Source organism: Eretmochelys imbricata, chromosome 7, assembly GCF_965152235.1.
Source record: "Eretmochelys imbricata isolate rEreImb1 chromosome 7, rEreImb1.hap1, whole genome shotgun sequence".
Taxonomy (NCBI): Eukaryota; Metazoa; Chordata; order Testudines; family Cheloniidae; genus Eretmochelys; species Eretmochelys imbricata.
In genome coordinates, this window is record NC_135578.1 from 33,069,756 (window position 1) to 33,089,148 (window position 19,393).

Below are 19,393 nucleotides of genomic sequence, written 5' to 3' on the forward strand. Positions count from 1 at the left end.
ACCCAGGCTTTGCTCCGGTACAGGAGAGGAGACTGGAGGGTGATAAGATGGACTACGTACAATGGGTTCCATCCCCAGCTCTGGCAAGAGAGTGGGGTCTAGTGGTCAGAGTGGGGCAGGGGCTGGGAGCCAGGACTCCTGGGTTCTACTTTCCGATGTCAGTGAGACATTGGGCAAGCTGACCCCTGAGTTTCCCCATTGCAAATGGGGCCAAACCCCTTTGGGTCCCAGCCTCGCAGCGAGAGGGCATGTTGGGGTGCTGCTACAGTTATTCCCTTGCTCTTTGGCATCCCCTTATGTGCGCATCAGGAATTGCTGGAGTATGCTGCTTGCGCTGGCAGAGCATGGGTACAAGTGTGTTTTTCTGTGTGCGCTGGCTCAGTGGGTGCGAGCGTGCACATGCACAAGAACCAGCTGAGTGTGAGAGCTGGCAAAGCATGAGTACAAGAGTGTGCAGGAGCTCTGTGTGTGTGCACATGCTGGCTGGCTGGCTGGCTGGGTGTATCTCTATGGGCTCACTGCCCTGCTGAGATGCCAATTAATCACTGCAGCTCCCAGCAGCCTTGGAACCAATTATGGTAAGTGCAGCGCCTGCTGCCTGAAGGGGGGGGGGGGTCAGTGCCTGGCAGCTTGCTCACCCCTGAGTGGGGGGGGGGGGGAGAGGAAAGAGGGGATAGTGCTGGGGGGGATGCTACTGGAGTTGTGATTAAAAAAAAAAAAAAAAAAAAGAACAATCCTTTACATTCATGGTTCATAGAAATGTCACAAACCTAGAAACCCAGGAGTCCTGGCACCAAGCCCCCTCCCGAGAACTGGGGATAAAACCCAGGAGTCCTGGTACCCAGCCCTCTAACCCACTAGGACCCCATTCCCCTCCTGCCACTAGGAATCTCCTCTCCCACTGCAAGGTTGTTTGTATTGGGGGAGCTATTTTTAGCACCAATTCCCCCTCTCTGGGTGGTAATGAGCAGCTGCTGTGGCCTGCGGGGGAGGGGTTCACACACTCTTCCATCTCCTCTCTAGGCCCCCCGTCACTCTCACTCACTCTTGTGAATGGCAGCTCTGGCAGGTGGGGCAGGGACTGGCCCAAGGTCAAGAGAAGGCTAGAGACAGTGCTGGAGATACAACCCACCAGCCTCCAGTGCCCTCATAGAGCTGGATAGAGCCCAGAAATCCTGGGTACCAGCCCCCCTGCCCTAACCCACTAGCCCCCACTGCCCTCCCAGAGCTGGATAGAACCCAGGAGTCCTGCCTCTCAGGAGGCACCAGGCATGGATACATGCAGGGTTGGGGGCAAGACTCCAGTTTCTGGGTGAGGTGGGGGGAGGGCGAGGACCACGAGGGGGGAAAAAAGCAACACAGCCAGAGAGTGTTGAGTGTCATCTTTATTGCTGGCTCACAGCCCCAGACCCTCCACAGCTGGGGAAAGCGGGGGGTAGAGCGGTATACCCCACAGCTCCTAGGACTCCCCACCCAGTGCGGGCAGTAGCTGGGACACACACATATAGGGCCATCATTAAAATTACCAACAAATCCCCAGACTGTTCCATTCCACCTGCCCCACATTAAGAGTTGAAAGTCATGGGGTATTTGTACAGGCTCCCTGCCATAAGTTATAAAGGACCCCTAAAAACAACAAACAAAAATGCCCCCTAAACGGCCAGCAAGTACATGGCAGGACACCTGGGTTCTATTGGCTGTGGGATAGGAGTCTTATGGCCTAGGAAAAACAGTATGCACTGAGGTACAGCAATAGGGCTAGGGATATAACGCAGGAGTCCTGATTCTCTTTCCCTCTTTGGTCTAACTACTAGACCCTACTCCCCTCCCAGAGCTGGGAATAGAACCCAGGAGTCCTGACACCCATACCCGCTGGCTTCCCCCAAACCAGGAAGAAAAAAACCACACACAACACTTCAAGTGGTAGCAATGAGCTATGTGGGGGTTAGCACTAGGCACTGATACTGCCCTGGGGTGAATGCCGAGCAGGGGGACGGATGTATGGACAGAGATATAAGCTGGGGGGTGAGTGGAGTGACTCTGTTTATTTTAAAAATCTCCAGTGGGTGGGGACTGATCCCCCAAATTTAAAACCACATCAGGGTAGCAGAGGCAGGGCACCCCACCCCAGATCATCACACGCAAAGCTGGGGGGTGGAGCAGGGTGCAAAAGTGGTGTGCTAGGAAGAGGGTCACAGTGCTGGGGGCCTGCGAAGGACAACTCCCATGCCTCCCCTAGGGAACTGGCACATCTTCTGCCTCGTTAATAGATGGGGGACCATGGGATTTTAACCTACAGAATGGGTGTGCCCCAAAACATAGCTGGGTGTTCACCCACTAATGGGTTGGGTGGGGGTTTATAAAGGGGGGGGAATTTCTCACCCTTAAATAAATAGCATGTTATGGGGGGAGAGAGAGGGGGAAGTTAACTCCCAGCATCTCATTTCTCTGGGCTTCTTCATCCCCAAATTCCATGGAATGTGGGGGGAGGGACAGGAATCCAAATGTCCCTCTGCTTATCCTCAGCTAGGCAGAAGGAAGCGGCCAGTTCTCCCTGGGCAGGGTACAGGGGGGGATCCCCCACACAGAGAGTGGGGAAAGGTCCCCACACACAATGGGGGACAGGCTGAGCGTCTGGGGGAAGCCAGCGCAGTGTCTGTTTGCTGGCACCCCGTGGCGCTTGGTTGGTGATGGGGGCAAGGTCAGGCAGGCCTCAGAGGGGCTATTCACGGGGATCGTCAGGTGCAGGGATTTTGTGGCGGGTGGGCTCGACACCCCAGATCTCACGGGCGTACTGCGCGATGGTGCGGTCACTGGAGAACTTGCCCGAGGTGGCGATGTTTTTAATGACCTTCTTGGTCCATTCCTTGGTGTTCTGGGGAGAGAGAGGCAGGTCAGTAGCAATCACACATGGACTGCTGGAGGATTGGGCAAGGGAGGCCAGATGGGATGGCTGGATGAGTGTCAATGGGTGGGCCGGCTGTGCTTGGGGATGGATGGAGGGACGGTGTGTATGGGGGAATAGATGGCTAGATAGAGGAGCGCGTATAGATAGATGGGTGTCTGCAGATGATGGGTGGGCACGAGGATGGAGGAGGGGTGAGCTCAGGGATGGATGGATGGAGGGACAGACAGACAGAGGAGGGGAGGGCGCGGGGATGGATGGATAGGTAAAAGAACATGTACAGGATGCCCAGGAATAGAACCCTGGAGTCCTACCTGCCAGCCTTCCCAGGCCACTAACCCACTAGACCCCACACCCCTCCTAGTGCTGGGTGCAGTACCCCAGGAAGGCCACTAGGGGTGCACACTCACCCTGTAGAGGGCGCTGACATTCTCCTGGCATTTGATGTAGGCTTCGTAATCCGCAAACACTTTGAACCTGGAGAGGGAGGGGAAGCAGGAGGGTGTCAGGCTGGGGGTCTTTGTGCATGCTGCCACCTGCTGCCCACAGCTCAGATTGACACCAGGAGCCTCTCGCAAGAACATAGCCAGCAGCAGATGCTCAAAGCTCTGGGGAAACCCTTCCCCCACTGCTTCAGTTCCCCCTCACTATGGGTGCACTCGTGGGAACAGAACCCAGGAGCCCTGGCTCCCAGCCCCCCTTCCCATAACCCACTAAACCCCCCTCCCCTCCCAGAGCTGGGGATAGAGCCACTGTTTAATTTGTGCCAGGGCTGAGCCCCAGCACCTCTGGGCAAGTCACTTATGAAAGTAAAAAAATTGCTTGAGCCCCAGCCCCACTTTCATTACAAATTAAGCCCTGGATAGAGCCCCCTTCCTCCACCCCACACTAGGCATAGTTGCCTCTGTCCCTTATTCCCTCCCCCCAGTGCCCCCCCACCTGTCATTGTTCATCAGCATGTTGACAATGTCCTTGAAGAGCTCGGGCTGTTTGGGGGAGAAGAAGCCGCTGCTCAGCTGGTCCATCACCTGTCTGAGCTCGGGGATGCGGTCGTAATAGTCCTTGGCACAGTAGCTGGAGGGGAGGTGAAGGGGGCCAGGTTACCTCAGGATTATGGCTCCACCCCAGGCCAGCGTGGCCTCAGGGGCTCCCCCCAACCAGAAGCACCCAGCCTGGCCTCCCGCAGGAGACTCTCCAAGCTCCCTGCCCAACCTGGCTCCCTCACCAGTCCCCAAGAAGGACCCCAGCAGCATGGGGAAGGCAGGCTAAGGGAATGGGGGCAGGCAAATGGCATGAGGAGCCCAGGTGGGGGGGGAACTGGGAAGGGATCATAGCAGTAGGGGAGACAAGCAGTGTCGGGAGGGTCCTGGCAGCTGGTGATGGGTGCAAATCTGGCACTGGGTTAGGGGGCACCATGGGTAGGAGATCCAGGCAGCGGAGAAGATTCCGGCAGCTAGGCAGGGAGCGTGTAGAGAAGGTGGAACAGGAATCCAGCGGCAGGGAAGGGGTCATAGGAAGGGGGCCTGGCAGGGAGGTTCCCTGCATGAGGGAGGGGCAGTGGTCTGGCCCCCACCCTTTCCTGTCCATCTCTTCCACGTCTTCCACCCGCATGCCGAAGATGAAGAAGTTCTCCTCGCCCGCCTCCTCTGCCATCTCTACGTTGGCGCCGTCCATGGTGCCGATGGTCAGCGCCCCGTTCAGCATGAACTTCATGTTGCCGGTGCCCGAGGCCTCTGTGCCGGCTGTGGAGATCTGCTCGGACAGGTCGGCCGCCGGGACCACTGTGGGAGAGACGGGATCACCGGGCTGGGGTGGGAGGTCAGAGGTCGCCATGTGGGGCGAATGGGCCCATTTGCCTGATCCGGAGCAATTGTGGGGGGGTGAATGTAAGTAATGTGGGTCAGAAGCTGCCATGTGGGCTAGACCCAGCCCCGAACCAGGGTGGAAGGGATGGAGGTCAGAGGAGGCTGCAAGGGGCAGACAGCCCCATTGGCCTGATCTGGGGTGGAAGACAGGAGTACCAGAATGGGGGGAGGGGGCTGGGGAGCCATGCCCCCCCCTTTTTACCAACCATTAGGGCGAGCAACAGGGGGTGAGGGGCACAAACAAGTGAGTGGGGGGGGCATGGTCGGGGGGGGGGGAAGAGGCAGCGCAGGTGCAGGGCCTTGGGGGAAGCAGCGGTATGGGGGCGGGGCCTCAAGGAGAAGAGGCAGCATGTGGGGCGGAGCCACACTTCGGGTGCCAATGGCCCCCCCACAACTTTTAGGGACCTTCTGCCGCTCCTGGTGGGAGAATAGTGGGGTCAGAAGTTGCTGCGTGGGGTAAACGGGCACTTAGCCTGATCTGGGCTGGGGTGGGAGGTGTAGGGGAAGGATAGCAGGGTCAGAGGTCACAGCCTCCCTACCCTTCTCAGCCAGGGAGACACGGTAGTTCTCCAAGAAGATCATCTTGAGGCGGTCGCCGATGACGGGGTCGTTGTTGATGACGTCCCCAATGGCCGTGACCAGCTTAATGATCATCTTGGCCATGTGGTAGCCAGGGGCAGCCTGCGGGGGGACGGAGACTGAGGCTGCCGCTTAACACCCACCCTCGCCTCCCACCAGGGGACAGCAGCACCAAGAGGGGTGGGCCTTGGCCCCCAGATCTCACCTTGCCGCCGATCATGACGGTGCGTGGCACAAAATACTGGTTGGGCTCTTTCTTGATCCCTGCAGGGGGATGGGGAGAGACGCAGCGTTAGGGCCAGTGTGCCAAGGCCAGCAGCCGGCCAGTTCCGGGGCACCCGGCGAGTGCAGCTGGCCTGGAGGTTGGCCTCATAGCTGGGAAGAGTCAGCAGACCGGCTCTGAAGGCCAGCAGCAGTGCAGCAGCTGCTCAAAGCCTTTGTCACTGACAGTGACAGCCCCTGCCTTGTCCTGGCTCTGCCCCCACCCTGCCCCATTCCAGATGACCCAGTCCTGACCCTAGGCTCCAATTCCTGGTTACCGACTCCTGCTGCAGCCCCTGGGTCTGACTCCTGTTCCAACTCTAGGTATGGCTGACCATGTCCCGGTCACTGACAGCACCACCGAAGAGGTGAGTGGATACTAGTGGTTAGAGCAGGGGGGCTGGCAGTCAGGACACCTGGGTTCTCCCCCTAGCTTTGGCATGTGGTTGGGGGGTCAGCACTCACGGTTGTAGAGGGTGATGACGTGGAGGCAGTTGAGCAGCTGCCTCTTGTACTCATGGATCCTTTTCACCTGCACGTCGAAGAGGGAGTTCGGGTTGATCTTCACCTTGTACTCCTCCTCCAGATAGGCAGCAAACTTCAGCTTGTTCTCCTGGCATGGGAGAGCAGAGATGGGAACCTAGGCCTTGCATCCCATCCCCTGCCCTGGGGCCAGATCACAGCCAGCGCCCCCTAGAGGGAAGATGCACCAGGTGCCATTTCCACACCCTGGTACCTGTTTAATTTTGGCGACGTCCCGGATAAATCCCTCATCGTCCACGAAGGCCAGAAGCTTTTTCAGATGGTCGAGGTCAGAAATGTATTCCTCCCCGATACGCTGGGGAGAGAGGAGGGTCAGAGCCAGGCCTGGCACAGGAGAGCAGGCAGGCACCCCTTGCTCTGCCCTTCCAGGGGCAAGGCAGAGGAGAGGGGTTTAACTTATGAATGCCCCCCCATCCCAGCATGGCAGTCTGCCCCGCAACACCTGTCTGTATCTAGCATCCCCCACCCCATAGAGCCCCCATCCCTGCATGGCAGCCTGTCCCCCAACATCTGTCGGTATCTAGCATCCCCCACCCCATAGAGCCCCCCCCATCTCGGAATGGTCATGCCCCCATGACTATGTATAGCATCCCCCCCCACTCCACAGTGCCCCCAACTCTCCCCTCCCTGTCTGAATCACAATCACTGAATGGTGCCCCCCAAAGATCCTGCAGTTGTCTGTCTGCCTTGTGCATCCTCCAAACTCCCCCTCCCGCTGCTTCCCCTCCCTGCATATCACCACCCAGGATCCTTCCCCACAGGAACCTCACAGGCCCCCCACTCCCTGCACTCACCTCGGCAATGACCTCAGCCAGCCCTGGGTTGCACAGAACCAGCCAGCGCCGAGGTGTGATCCCATTGGTTTTGTTCTGGAATTTGTGTGGCTCAAGCTCATAGAAATCCTTGAAACTGGAGTGGGGAGAGAAGGGGAATGAAACAGGAAAGAAATGAATGAGAGGACCAAGAAGGGAAAGAATCAAAGAAGGACCAAAAACAAACTAGAGGGCAAAAAAGGGCAAAGGAGTGGGAAGAGAAAGGATGAATGTGTGAGAGAACAAATGCAAGCATCGATGAGAGAGAAAAGAAGGGAACGAAAGGATCAAGAGAAGAGTGAATGAATCAGGGGAAATGAAGGGAAGAGAACCAAAGAGGAAAGAAGAGACTAAAAGAACAAAAAGGGAAGTGAATTAGGAAAAAATGAGGTCTGAGAAACAAACAGAAAAAGAGGGAAAAGAATTAACTAAACAGGAAAAATACAAAGGGTCAAAAGTGGAGAAAAAGAAATAAGGGAACGAACAGAAAAAGAAGGACAAAAAGAATGAAATATATAGGAAAACAGGAACAGAACAGAAAGAAGCGAATGAATGAAAACGAAAAAGAGGGTAAGATACAATGAAATAGGAAGGAACAAGAGAAGAGAAAGATAAAGGAATAAAGAGAATGAATGAAAAAGGGAAAGAGGAAAAATAAAAGGAAAGAGAAGAGGGGGAAAAAGGGGGGAAAATGAAATGGGAAAAAATGCAGGATGGAAAAGAGAACTGAGTGGATGAAAGAGGAAAGGAATGAAAGTAGCAGGGGAGTGAGGGGGAAGAGCATGGCAAGGGGTGGGGCACATACATAGTCTTCTTGAGGATGTCGGAGTGGATGCGGGCGACCCCGTTGATGACATGGGAGCCCACGATGCACAGGTGCGCCATGTTGATCCTCTTGATGCTGCCCTCCTCCACTAAGGACATGCGCCGCAGTCGGTCCAAGTCCCCGGGGTACATGACATAGACTCTCTGTGGGGGAGGGAACAGCAGAATCCAGATGGAGCAGGTACCCCCAGGGAGAGGCTCTGCAACTGAGCCCCCCTAGGAGGAAAATGGGGGGTCCCCCACTGTCCTAGCCCCAGGACACTCATCCCTGCAGCACCCACCCTGCCCCCCAGTAGGAGCCAATCCCAAATGCCCATGGTTCCCTCTTAAAACATACACCCCAAATTTGGTTCCCTACCCCCTCCACAGCTTCACCCCGGCAAGAGCACATGCAAATCAGCTACAGAGCCAGGGAAAAGACCCCGGAGTCCTGACAGCACCCCGCAGCTTTAAACCACTATACCCCACTCCCCTCCCAGAGCTGGGGACAGAACCCAGGAGTCCTAGATTAACACATTTCAGTTCCTGCCACCTATGGAGGGAAAAGGGACTTCTCCACTGGATTAACCCCCACCCATCCTGGGGGAGGAGCTTACATCAAGGAATCTCTGGTTAATTTCATAGATGATCTCCAGGTGCCGGGGCAGGAGGGTTTCCAAGAGATGGACAGGCCAGCGCTCCAAGGCCTCAGGCAGTACTGTGTGGTTGGTGTAGGCGCAGGTCCGCACCGTGATGTCCCAGGCCTGGGAGAGAGACAGCACATGAGGATCCCCAGCCCAGCACTGAGATGCAGCAACTTCTGGGGTGGGACATGGGGGCTGTTCAACAAAAGAACAACGACACCCATTCCCTATAGCACAGAGCCCCCAACGTCACACCCCTTACCTTGTCCCAGTCCAGTTTCTCAATATCAACCAGCACCCTCATGAGCTCAGGGATGGCCAGGGAGGGGTGAGTGTCGTTCAGCTGGATAGCAACCTACAGGAGAGGGGCAGAACTCAGACCACCAATGACAGAGGATGCATGAGCTTATCCATGAGAGGCCAGGGCTGGAGTAGCTGGCAGCTCCTGCACCGCAGCCAGCGCTCCTGCCCCACTCCCCACAGCACCCCCTGCTGGGCAAGGCCAAAGCTGTAGTAGCTGAGAGCTCCCTGCACAGCCAGCTCTCCTGCCTTGCTCCCTACAATGCCCCCTGCTGGCGGAGGCCAGTACCTTGTCAGGGAAGGCATCAAAGGAGGTGCGGACGGGGTCCCGGCTGCCGAATTTCGAGGATTTGAAGCGGCGGATGATGTCCTGCAGGGTGGCCGCCACCACAAAGTACTCCTGCTTCAGACGCAGCTCCTTGCCCTCGAAGAACTGCAGGGAGGAGGGGCAGGTGAGGATGGAAGCATCCACCAACCCACTCCAGGCCTGTACAGTCCCAACCACAGAATGGACCAGTGGCTTCAGATGCAGCATGGGCTCTCTGCAGACCCTGCTCACAGCATAGGGAAAGTAGTGGCAGACCTGGGAATGTAACCCAGGAGTCCCGGCTACCCAGCTCCTAACCAGTAACCACTACATCCCCCTCCCCTCCCAGAGCAGGTGCTGAAACCCAGGAGTCCTGACTCCCAGCCTCCCCAAGCAGTAGATAGGGGGTGTCTCACTCTCCCACCTAGGCTCCCAGGTGGCTGCAGAGACCTTGAAGGGGGTAACATTTGGGACACATCACAGAGGCAGGGATCTGGGGGCAGAAGGAAATCCCAGTTTTGCCCAAAGGTGAACCTTCCTGGCTAGTGAGATTTAGACCCACCTGACCCCCTGGGCCCTATCCCTGCTGCCGGACCAGGGGGCTGGGTGTAGAAGCAGAACACCCTCCCTCCCCTGCAGTGTATAATCCACACCCCAGGTGTGATAGGTTCCCCCCAGGAAATCCTGTAGTGGATGCAGGGAGCACTGGAGCGGGAGACGGACTACTCACGTTGTCATTGGGGTACAGCACCCGAGAAATATTCTCGGCCAAGTTCCTGTCCAGCACAGCTTGGATGTAACCACCAACGTTAACTGAGGCAGAGAGAGAGAGAGAATGGGGCCTTAGTTCACACAGGGATCCCTTGCCTGGTGCTGAGGTGCAGCCACCTCTGGGTGGGGCCCGGGGGCTTTTTGTATAGGGATCCTTTACCCAGCAGCTCTGGAGCTGGCTCCAGAGAGGGGCATGGGAGGGGCTGTTTATACAGGGATCCTTAATGGTGGGGCATTTGGGTCAGCAGCACTGATGGGGCGGGGAGGTTGCCTCCTACTGAGCCACCGCCCCCGGTTTTCGGTAGCTGTCTCCCAGCCCTGCTCAGCAGAGGGGGTCTGATGCCTGGCCCTTGGCTGCTGCGATGAATCCAGCAGAGACACAGACCCTTGCCCAGCCTGAGGGCCCCCCCTTCACTCACAGTCCTTAAGGTTGAACTCGTTGGGGGCCCGGGCGGACCAGAGGCGCATGGTGTTGACAGTGTTGTTGCGGTAACCAGGTATGGGTGTATCGTAGGGAAGAGCCAGGATCACCTGCCAAAGGACACCAGGGTTAGGGCCAGCCATGGCACTCCGGTGAGCACAAAGAGCAGAGAGCCCAACCCAGCCTCTCCCAGCAGGCCATTTGACCTCACATCCCATAATACCTTCCACTCCCCCTTTTTACGGGTGGGGAAACAAAAGAACAAACAGGGGAACTGAATTCCCCAGTGAATCAGGGAGCGGACCCAGGCGTCCTGGCTCCCTGCATATGTACCCCCAGAATGCCGAGCATGATGATGCACTCGTGCAATGGACCTGTGCTTCTGGGCAATTGCACATGCATGGAGGCACTTGTGCAAAGGTACATGTGAGCACGCGCAGGCCCCTGGTGCACAGGGAGCTCACACTTGCATGGAAATGCCCACTTGTGTGCTTGCAAACGCACACACTCCAGCATCCCTGCACACTCGCACTACCATGTGCAAAGGCCTGTGAATGCACCTCTCCCCCCATGTATACGGCTTGTGCACCAACAGCCCTGCCTGTGAACAGACACTCACGCACAATCACCATTCACTTGTGCAGGGGTACATGCATGGCTGCCAGGCCCTCACGTACAGATACACTCACACCCTCTCTTGTGCAAATGCACACTCACGCCTCACCCAGGCCTCCCAGACTCACCTGCGTGTCGACCCACTTGGTGCCATCAGGCCCGTGGTCCACGTGCCCATAGAAGTGCACTGGGATCATGTACTCAGGCCGGGCCTTCTCCCAGGGGTTGCCATAGCGCAGCCAATCATCAGCCTCCTCCACCTGCAGAGGGAGGGCAGGAGGAGGAGGGGTTAGTGTCATCCTGCTTCCCCCCACCCCCAGGGGTCCCTTCACACACACACACCCAGGGCATCCCACCTACCCAACACCCCATCTCCTGCTGCGATCACCTGTGCCCCGCAGCACCTGCTGCCTCCCCACCCAGGGCACCCCACACAGGCCCCTGGGCAACTTCCCTACTGGGCCTCTCCTACTCCAAACTGGGGGCAACTTGTGGGCCACTCCTACCCTACACTGCCCCCCCCAGACACGCATCTAGCCCCCCAACACACATCCCATCCACCCAGTGCCCTCCCTGCTCCCCTGGGGGAAAGGAGCCCCCTCCCCAGCCCCCGCACCATGGGGGGTGTGACCCACCTGCCAGCCCCCAGAGATCTTCTGGTTGAAGATGCCAAACTCATAGCGGATGCCATAGCCATAGGCGGCCAGTCCCAGGGTGGCCATGGAGTCCAGGAAACAGGCTGAGGGGGAAAAGGGGGGCAGGGGTTGGGCATTACAGCCAGATCAAGGGGAAAGAGAGGGGTAGCACAGTAACAGCCAGACCAGGAGGGCAGGAAAATGGATAGGGATGGGGGGCAGGTAGAGGAGATGTGGAAGAGGGAAGGGGGACAGGCAGTGGGGTCACAGTGATGGGGTGGGAAATGGAGGACGGGGCAGGAGTGGAATGACTGTGATGCAGGTGGGCAAGGGGTCAGGCAGTGGGGTCACAGTGCAGAAGGTGGGGGAGGGAGACAGGCAGTAGGATGACAATGATAGGGGTGGGGGTGCGTGCAGATGCTGAATAGGGCCCCTGGATTCCTTTCTTCCTTGACTGTTGGGCAGAGCCGTGGTTCTGGGTGGGCAGTGTCAGGGGACAGTGTCTGGAAGGCTGGGTGTGTGTCTGTGTCAGAGGTTGTTAGGTCTTGGAGGAGCTGGGGGGCAGTGTCAGGGGGCTGGGTGTGTGTCTGTAAGGGGCAGTGTCGGTGATTATCAACTCTGGGGGGGGCTGGGTGTGTATCTGTGAGGGGGCAGTGTCAGGAGTTATGTCATGTTGGGGGGGGGGTGTCAGTGTAAGACCGGGTATGTGTCGGGGGCAGTGTTGGGGGCCTGGGTGTGTGTCTGTGAGGGGGCAGTGTTGGAGGTTGTTATGTCTGGAGGCAGTGTTGGGGGGCCATGTGTGTGTCTGGGGGGGAGGGTTGGGGGGCTGGGTGTATGTTGGAGGTTATGTCTCGGGGGAGTGTTGCGATGCTGGATGTGTGTCTGGGGGCAGGGGGTGGAGTGTCAGAGGTTGTTTTGTCTGGGGGGAGTGTCAGGGGGCTGGGTGTGTGTTGGGGGGGCACTCCTGGCCTTGGGCACACAGGGCCGTTGAGCTCCATGGCTGCCAAGCTGGCTCCCCTCACCTGCTAGGCGCCCCAAGCCCCCGTTCCCCAGCCCAGCGTCCTCCTCGATCTCCTGCAGTTCCTCCATGTCCAGGCCCAGCTGTGGGGGGAGGAAAAAGGAGGTGTTAGGGGACAGCAGCTGGCTCCCTTTTGTCCATCCCCTCCCCGCACTTCCCTGGCACCGCCTCTCCCAGCTCCACCCCCTCTCCTCCCCCACCTGCCCCCGGCCGGCCGGCGCTGGGGTACCTGGTAGATGGCCTCGTCGCAGGCGTTCTGCAGCCCCAGGTTCACCATGGTGTTCTGCAGGGTGCGGCCCATGTAGAACTCCAGCGACAGGTAATAGATGCGCTGCAGAGAGAGGGGGCAGAGATGGAGCGAGGGAGGGTTGGGGAGCCAGTCAGCCCCACCCCCAGGAAACAGGCCCAATGCCCCGTTCTCTGGCCCACTAAGTACACTAGTCCCCCACCCTGGGGCTGGACTGGAGTCAGCATCCCCTAGAGGAGAAACGCTCCATATCCCATTTGCCACCCTACTTGGGCAGGACACTTTATGGGGGACAGGTGCGGGGGGGAGTGTGTGCATGTGGCTGGCTGCTGGGGCCCATAGATCAAGCCCCTGCTGCTGAATACAGCAGGCCATTCAAAGGCGCTCATTGCCCAGCTAACCTTTGGGGGAGGGCAGGTGGGCATCAGCCGTGCTGTCAGCCGTCTCAGGTATGCAGCCGCTGCCCCTATCCAGTGTCCCAGCCCCGCCCCCGCGCCCCAGTCCCCCACCCCATGGGCTGACACAGGCTCTTTCCCAGATTAAATGGCAAAAGTCAACAGCAAATGTCACGCTCGGCTAAATTTAACCAGACTGTGCCCCCACCCAGGATGCTGAGATAGGATCAAAACCAGGGGTCTTGAGAGCTGGGATTCCTCCCACACCCCCAATTACCTGTCACTTCTGGTGAGAGGCCCCGTGTACCACCGCCTGCGAGCCAGCCAGTCCCCCCGCCCTGGTGCTGGATCACAGCCAGCGCCCCCTAGAGGGGAAAGGCCCTGTTTCCTATTGCCTGCTTCCTTCATCCTTCAAACGTGGCCCCCACCAAACCTACTACCCTCTAACCCTAAACCTCTCCCCCAACCCTAGCTCCCCCCTTGCAGGTCCCCCCATCTCCCAGCATGCCGGGTGGCACCACCAACTCTTCATATCTGTACCTACTGGCTCAAACGTCCAGTTACTGCTACCTTTGCCACCCCCACCTCCCTGAACAGGAAGGGGATTAATGGCCTGCAATCCCCTAGTACTGCCCCATCCTCCACTGTGATTCCCCAGCCCAGCTGCTCAGCCCCCAGTGCGGGTCTCTGAGAGGCAGTTTGTGCTGATTCCTTGGCTCACACACACCCAGGACTTGGGGGCTAGCCAGGGATTGGGGGAGGGTGGCCGGGAGGGGTGAACCACGGCCAAAGAGCTCTCAGAGAGGCGTGGGGGCCCGGGGAGGGAAAGAACAAGGGGTGATGGGACAGGAGGACACTGTGGGAGAGCAGCGGAGATAAAAGGGGGACAGAAAACCTTGGGGGAGCAAAGGGCTTGAGGGTGATGTGGGGGGAGAGGGGAAGGGCAGGGGCAGCAGAGGGAGTGGGGGAAGGGTAGCAGCAGAGGCGGCTGGGGGAGGGCAAGTGGGTCTGCGGGTCCCGCCTGGGTCTCTGGAGGAACCGCCCCACGAGTTACACACACACACACACCCCCGCCAACTTCTAGGGGGGGGGACCAGGCTCAGATGGTGACAACGGTGCACCCTCCCCCAGCCCTCCTCACCCGCTAGCCAGAGTGGGCCCCAAGCACACTGTCCCCGTGGCAGGCTGGCCCAGTGGATAGGACACTAGCCTGGGACTGGGGATGCTCAGGTGAGAGGGGCAGGACCCATCCCTGCCCCCGGGGAGGAAGCCTACTGGCTCTGCTTAGTTCCCACTGACCCCCACAACCAGCCAGGGGCGCTGTCCTGTGAATTACCAGACATGGGGCTGCATGGGCCTGACGGGGGTCAGGGAAGGAAAGTACTGGTCTGGATGGGGCCATGGGTCTGATCCCAAGCCCTTCAGTGCCAATAGCCCAGGTTTTACTCCCTGAGCTGAACGGTCTGAGGCAGCTGGTGGCAGTAGTCCAGCTGGTATTTATACCCTCTGTGGAGCACACGCCAAGCCAACCTGGCTGGGGGGCGGGGGTGGAGAATCCCAGCACTGGAGTCTGGCTCCCAGGTGTCAGGAGCAGGCTAGAGCTTGGCTCACATATGGGAGGGAGATTTTGGTTTGTGAGCCATCCACTGCCCACTTCCCCATCCTCCTAGAACAAGGGGCCTGTCCAACAACCACACACCCCCAGCCCCACTATTCCCAGCAGCAGCTCTGACCAACCCTGGTAGCCCCTCTGCTGTCTGCTCCCCCTGCCCCAGACATGCCCTGCCCCAATGTCCTGCAACTTTGTCCCTTCCCCTGCCTCGCTGCCCTTTTCCCAGTGGTCCCGCTGGCTGCAGCCCCTGCCCAGGTACCCCCCTGCTCCCGACCCTTCTGGACCTCTCCCGCCTGATCCTTTGCCCCTCGCATTCCCTGCCCCAGGGAATCTCTCACGTAGCGCTGCTGCTGTGCCCAGATCCTTCTCCCGCTCCCTGGCAGCCCCCCTCCCCCGTACCCCATTGCCCTTCCCCTGGCTCAGCTGTTGGGTGTTATCCCTCCCTGCCCCTGTACGCCCCGGAGCACTCCCACCTCCCCAACACACAGCCAGCCGGTACCCTCTTCTCCAGAGTACCCCAGCGCACTCTCCCCTAGCCCTGCACACCCCCCCCAGCACCCCCTCTCCCCTGCGCCCATGGGCATCCCCCCGCCCCGCCCCGCCGTACCCGTTCTCAGGGCGCCCCTCTCCAACGCGCCCCCGTGCGCTCACCTTGGGGTCCTTCTCGTAGTAGTACTGCTGGGTGCGGATCCACCTGCCCACCAGGTGGTCGCGCACCGTGTGCGCCAGGGCGAAGTAGTAGTCCCGGGGGGTGGCCACGTTCCGGTCCTTCACCAGCGTGAAGTGCAGGTGCCGGTTGAAGTTCTTCTTGAGGTCGGCGACATTCTCCACCCCGGCCAGGCCCCGCACGCTAATCTGCTTCCTTTTCTCATAATCCGACAGCGGCCGAGACATCCTGCAGCCTCCGGCGGGGCCCTGGCTGGCCTGTGCGGTGGGGGGGGGGGCTTGCACGCGGCGGGACACAGGCCCTGGCACTGCGGCACCGGGAGCGACACCAAGGAGCCTGGACCTCTGCTCTGCCCAGCCCGCTCGCTGCAGCAATGCGCCTTAAGCCCCGCCCCTCATGTATTATTAACCCCACCAGATTGGTACATTATTCATGAGCCCCTCCTCCAGGCCGGGAGGGCGGGGGAGGCCCTCGCCCCGCCTCCCGGCTCATGAGGCTCCGCCCCTTGGTTTATCAATTATTCATCTGATCCCGCCCACACCTCTCTGGGAATCTGCCTTCGCTAGGGGCCCTCTTGGCTGAGGAGTTGTAGGGGTGAAAACAACAGCGGGCAGAGCCTGTGCTAGGCCTAAGCAGACTAAGCAATTGCTTAGGGCCCTGAGGAGCAGCTTGAGCGGCCCATATTAATGATTAGTATGGGGGGGGGGAGAGAAATAGTCCTGCTTTTGGCCCCTGATTGAGTTAGCACCGGCACTGACCGGCACTGACCGAGGGGGTTAATCACAACGGTAGGAAGTGCTGATAAAGGGCTTCTGCTATTGTCATTACATGGACTAATAAAACATTAAAGCACTGCTTTATCCAATCTCTCCAGCCCCCCGCCTCATCTGTCTATCTGTGAAACCCTCCCTCTCTATAGCCATCTCCATACTCATCCTCTAGCCATCTAACCTTCCCTCCCAGAACAGGCCTCTCTAGCTACAAATACAACCATCTATGTCAGGTTTCAGAGTAACAGCCGTGTTAGTCTGTATTCGCAAAAAGAAAAGGAGTACTTGTGGCACCTTAGAGACTAACCAATTTATTTGAGCATGAGCTTTCGTGAGCTACAGCTCACTTCATCAGATGCATACCGTGGAAACTGGCAGTTTCCACGGTATGCATCTGATGAAGTGAGCTGTAGCTCACGAAAGCTCATGCTCAAATAAATTGGTTAGTCTCTAAGGTGCCACAAGTACTCCTTAACCATCTATGTATTCATCCCCATACACAACCCCAATCTATCTCTCCGTCCCCCACCCCCTTGGCATCTGAGCATATGCTACACTGCATTATAAAACTGGCTTTGTGGATCCAGTGTTTCCAACCCTGCAAAATTACAGGGCTTAGACCGGAGTCACAGAAGAATTCGGGTGCTGACCCACCTCCGAGCAGGCCCACAACCCAGGTCCTGCTTGGTTACTGACCAAAATCTGACTGATTTTTGTGTAGATGGAAGCCGGCCTTCGGTTCAAACCTCAGCCCAGGGTTAGAGTGTAGTGGCAATATACATACTCTAAGTCACTTCTTTGCTCGTGGTGGCTGGGATATTAATTTTTACTGTTGTGTAATGATTTTCAAATTAATTAGCAGTCAAGACAATGAAAATTAGTGGGTAAGAACGACAGAGTAATTCAGTTAGCAGAAGGCAATGGAATAGGAAGAAGGCAGGCTGAGAATGTTATGGAGAAATTAGAATAATAATAGAAGGGAATGAATGGAAAGAATCATAAAGCAATAAGATGTAATTAGACTAGGATGCAATTAGATTAAGGATGGAGTCAAATAAATGATAGAGAAGAATCCCACGTAGCCAAATCACTGGCAGTCTCAAAACATTGTGTGTCCTAGACACTCAGACACTATGGGGTGACTTGAGGTTTTTATTACTGTATAACTATTATTAATCTATTTGTTGTTGGCTCTAGTTTGTTTTTTTTATATATATATATATATATATAAATGGCTTGATTAGGGGACTTTGTTCCAGTGGTTACAGAAGGAGGGAACTAAGAGCCAGGCCTGCTGAGTTCTATTTCCAGCTCTGGAAGGAGAGTGTGTGGGGGAGGAGTGGGGGGTGTCGTCTAGTGGGTTAGAGCAGAGAATGCTGGGAAGCAGGGTGCCTGGGTTCTCTCCCTGGCCTACCAAGTACACCCTGCATGACCCTGCACTTCCCTTCTCTGTGCCCTAGTTTTCCTATTGCCAAAATGTTCAAACCCCAGGAAAGGGCCCCCACGCCCTGTGTGCTGAGTGCGAATTGTCTCCATGTCACAGCACCATGCACGCAAACTACTGACACTGGGGGCAGGAGGAGATTACAGGAAGGGTGCCTGCCTGGTCACTTGGGGTATGTCTACACTGCTGCAGGCAGCAACCGGCCCAGCCTGGACCAACAGGCTTGTGCTAGTGCGCACAGAAAATAGTCATGTGAACATTGCAGCTTGGGCAGCAGCTCAGGCCCTGCTGGATCAGAGCTCAGGTGGCTAGCACAAGTCTCCGCTGCAGTTGCAATAGCCACCTCGCTATTTTTAGTGTGTGAGCTTGACCTCCACTATTGCGAGTCTGGCTGGCTGGGTTGGGCCGCTCAGTCCCCACTACACAGGAGCCAGGCTCTTCGACAGGACTAATCTAATGCCTTCTATGACAAGATAACTGGCTCTGTGGATGAGGGGAAAGCAGTGAATGTGTTATTCCTGGACTTTAGCAAAGCTTTTGATACGGTTTCACACAGTATTCTTGCCAGCAAGTTAAAGTAGTATGGGCTGGATGAATGGACTATAAGGTGGATAGAAAGCTGGCTAGATCATTGGGCTCAACGGGTAGTGATCAATGGCTCCATGTCTAGTTGGCAGCCGGTATCAAGCAGAGTGCCCCAAGGGTCAGACCTGGGGCCACTTTTGTTCAATATCTTCATTAATGATCTGGAGGATGGCATGGATTGCACCCTCAGCAAGTTTGCAGATGACACTAAGCTGGGAGGAATGGTAGATATGCTGGAAGGTAGGGATAGGATACAGAGGGACCTAGACAAATTAGAGGATTGGGCCAAAAGAAATCTGATGAGGTTCAACAAGGACAAGTGCAGAGTCCTGCACTTAGGACGGAAGAATCCCATGCACTGCTACAGACTAGGGACCGAATGGCTCGGCAGCAGTTCTGCAGAAAAGGACCTAGGGGTTACAGTGGACGAGAAGCTGGATATGAGTCAACAGTGTGCCCTTGTTGCCAAGAAGGCCAATGGCATTTTGGGCTGTATAATAAGGGGCATTGCCAGCAGATCGAGGGACGTGATTGTTCCCCTCTATTTAGCACTGGTGAGGCCTCATCTGGAGTACCGTGTCCAGTTTTGGGCCCTACACTACAAGAAGGATGTGGAAAAATTGGAAAGAGTCCAGCAGAGGGCAACAAAAATGATTAGGGGGCTGAAGTACATGCCTTATGAGGAGAGGCTGAGGGAACTGGGATTGTTTAGTCTGCGGAACAGAAGAATGAGGGGGGATTTGACAGCTGCTTTCAACTACCTGAAAGGGGGTTCCAAAGAGGATGGATCTAGACTGTTCTCAGTGGTACCAGATGACAGAACAAGGAGTAATGGTCTCAAGTTGCAGTGGGGAAGGTTTAGGTTGGATATTAGGAAAAACTTTTTCACTAGGAGGGTGGTGAAGCACTGGAATGGGTTACCTAGGGAGGTGGTGGAATCTCCTTCCTTAGAGGTTTTTAAGGCCTGGCTTGACAAAGCCCTGGCTGGGATAATTTAGTTGGGGATTGGTCCTGCTTTGAGCAGAGAGTTGGACTAGATGACCTCCTGAGGTCTCTTCCAACCCTGATATTCTATGATTCTATGACACTGGCAGCCCAGCGTGCACTTGGCACACATGATTGCACACTTAAATGACTGAAAACTCAAGAGTCCACCTGTACTCCCATTCCCAATCCAGCCAGGGTCCTGCCCT

General features: G+C 57.0%; 1 protein-coding gene across 1 annotated transcript; it reads right to left on the bottom strand.

Moving 5' to 3' along the window:
* Nucleotides 1–1,367: 1,367 nt before the first annotated feature.
* Nucleotides 1,368–15,749, bottom strand: PYGM (glycogen phosphorylase, muscle associated). Its single transcript, XM_077822057.1, has 20 exons — nucleotides 15,386–15,749; nucleotides 12,710–12,811; nucleotides 12,485–12,563; nucleotides 11,463–11,566; nucleotides 10,956–11,087; nucleotides 10,211–10,322; nucleotides 9,751–9,833; nucleotides 9,003–9,146; nucleotides 8,676–8,768; nucleotides 8,387–8,533; nucleotides 7,771–7,934; nucleotides 6,948–7,062; nucleotides 6,347–6,448; nucleotides 6,076–6,223; nucleotides 5,555–5,613; nucleotides 5,310–5,451; nucleotides 4,479–4,686; nucleotides 3,845–3,979; nucleotides 3,316–3,382; nucleotides 1,368–2,875 (listed from the first exon to the last, which is right to left on the bottom strand). The coding sequence occupies exons 1-20, from the start codon at nucleotides 15,626–15,628 to the stop codon at nucleotides 2,723–2,725; spliced, it is 2,532 nt and encodes an 843-aa protein (XP_077678183.1). The 5' UTR covers nucleotides 15,629–15,749; the 3' UTR covers nucleotides 1,368–2,722.
* Nucleotides 15,750–19,393: the final 3,644 nt, after the last annotated feature.

Excerpts from the sequence above, each read along its gene's own strand:
- PYGM (XM_077822057.1), bottom strand. The coding sequence starts at position 15,628 with ATGTCTCGGCCGCTGTCGGATTATGAGAAAAGGAAGCAGATTAGCGTG. Across the intron at positions 12,812-15,385 it reads ACTACGAGAAGGACCCCAAG|CGCATCTATTACCTGTCGCT; the intron begins GTGAGCGCACGG and ends CTCTCTCTGCAG. Across the intron at positions 7,935-8,386 it reads TTAACCAGAGATTCCTTGAT|AGAGTCTATGTCATGTACCC; the intron begins GTAAGCTCCTCC and ends CCTCCCCCACAG.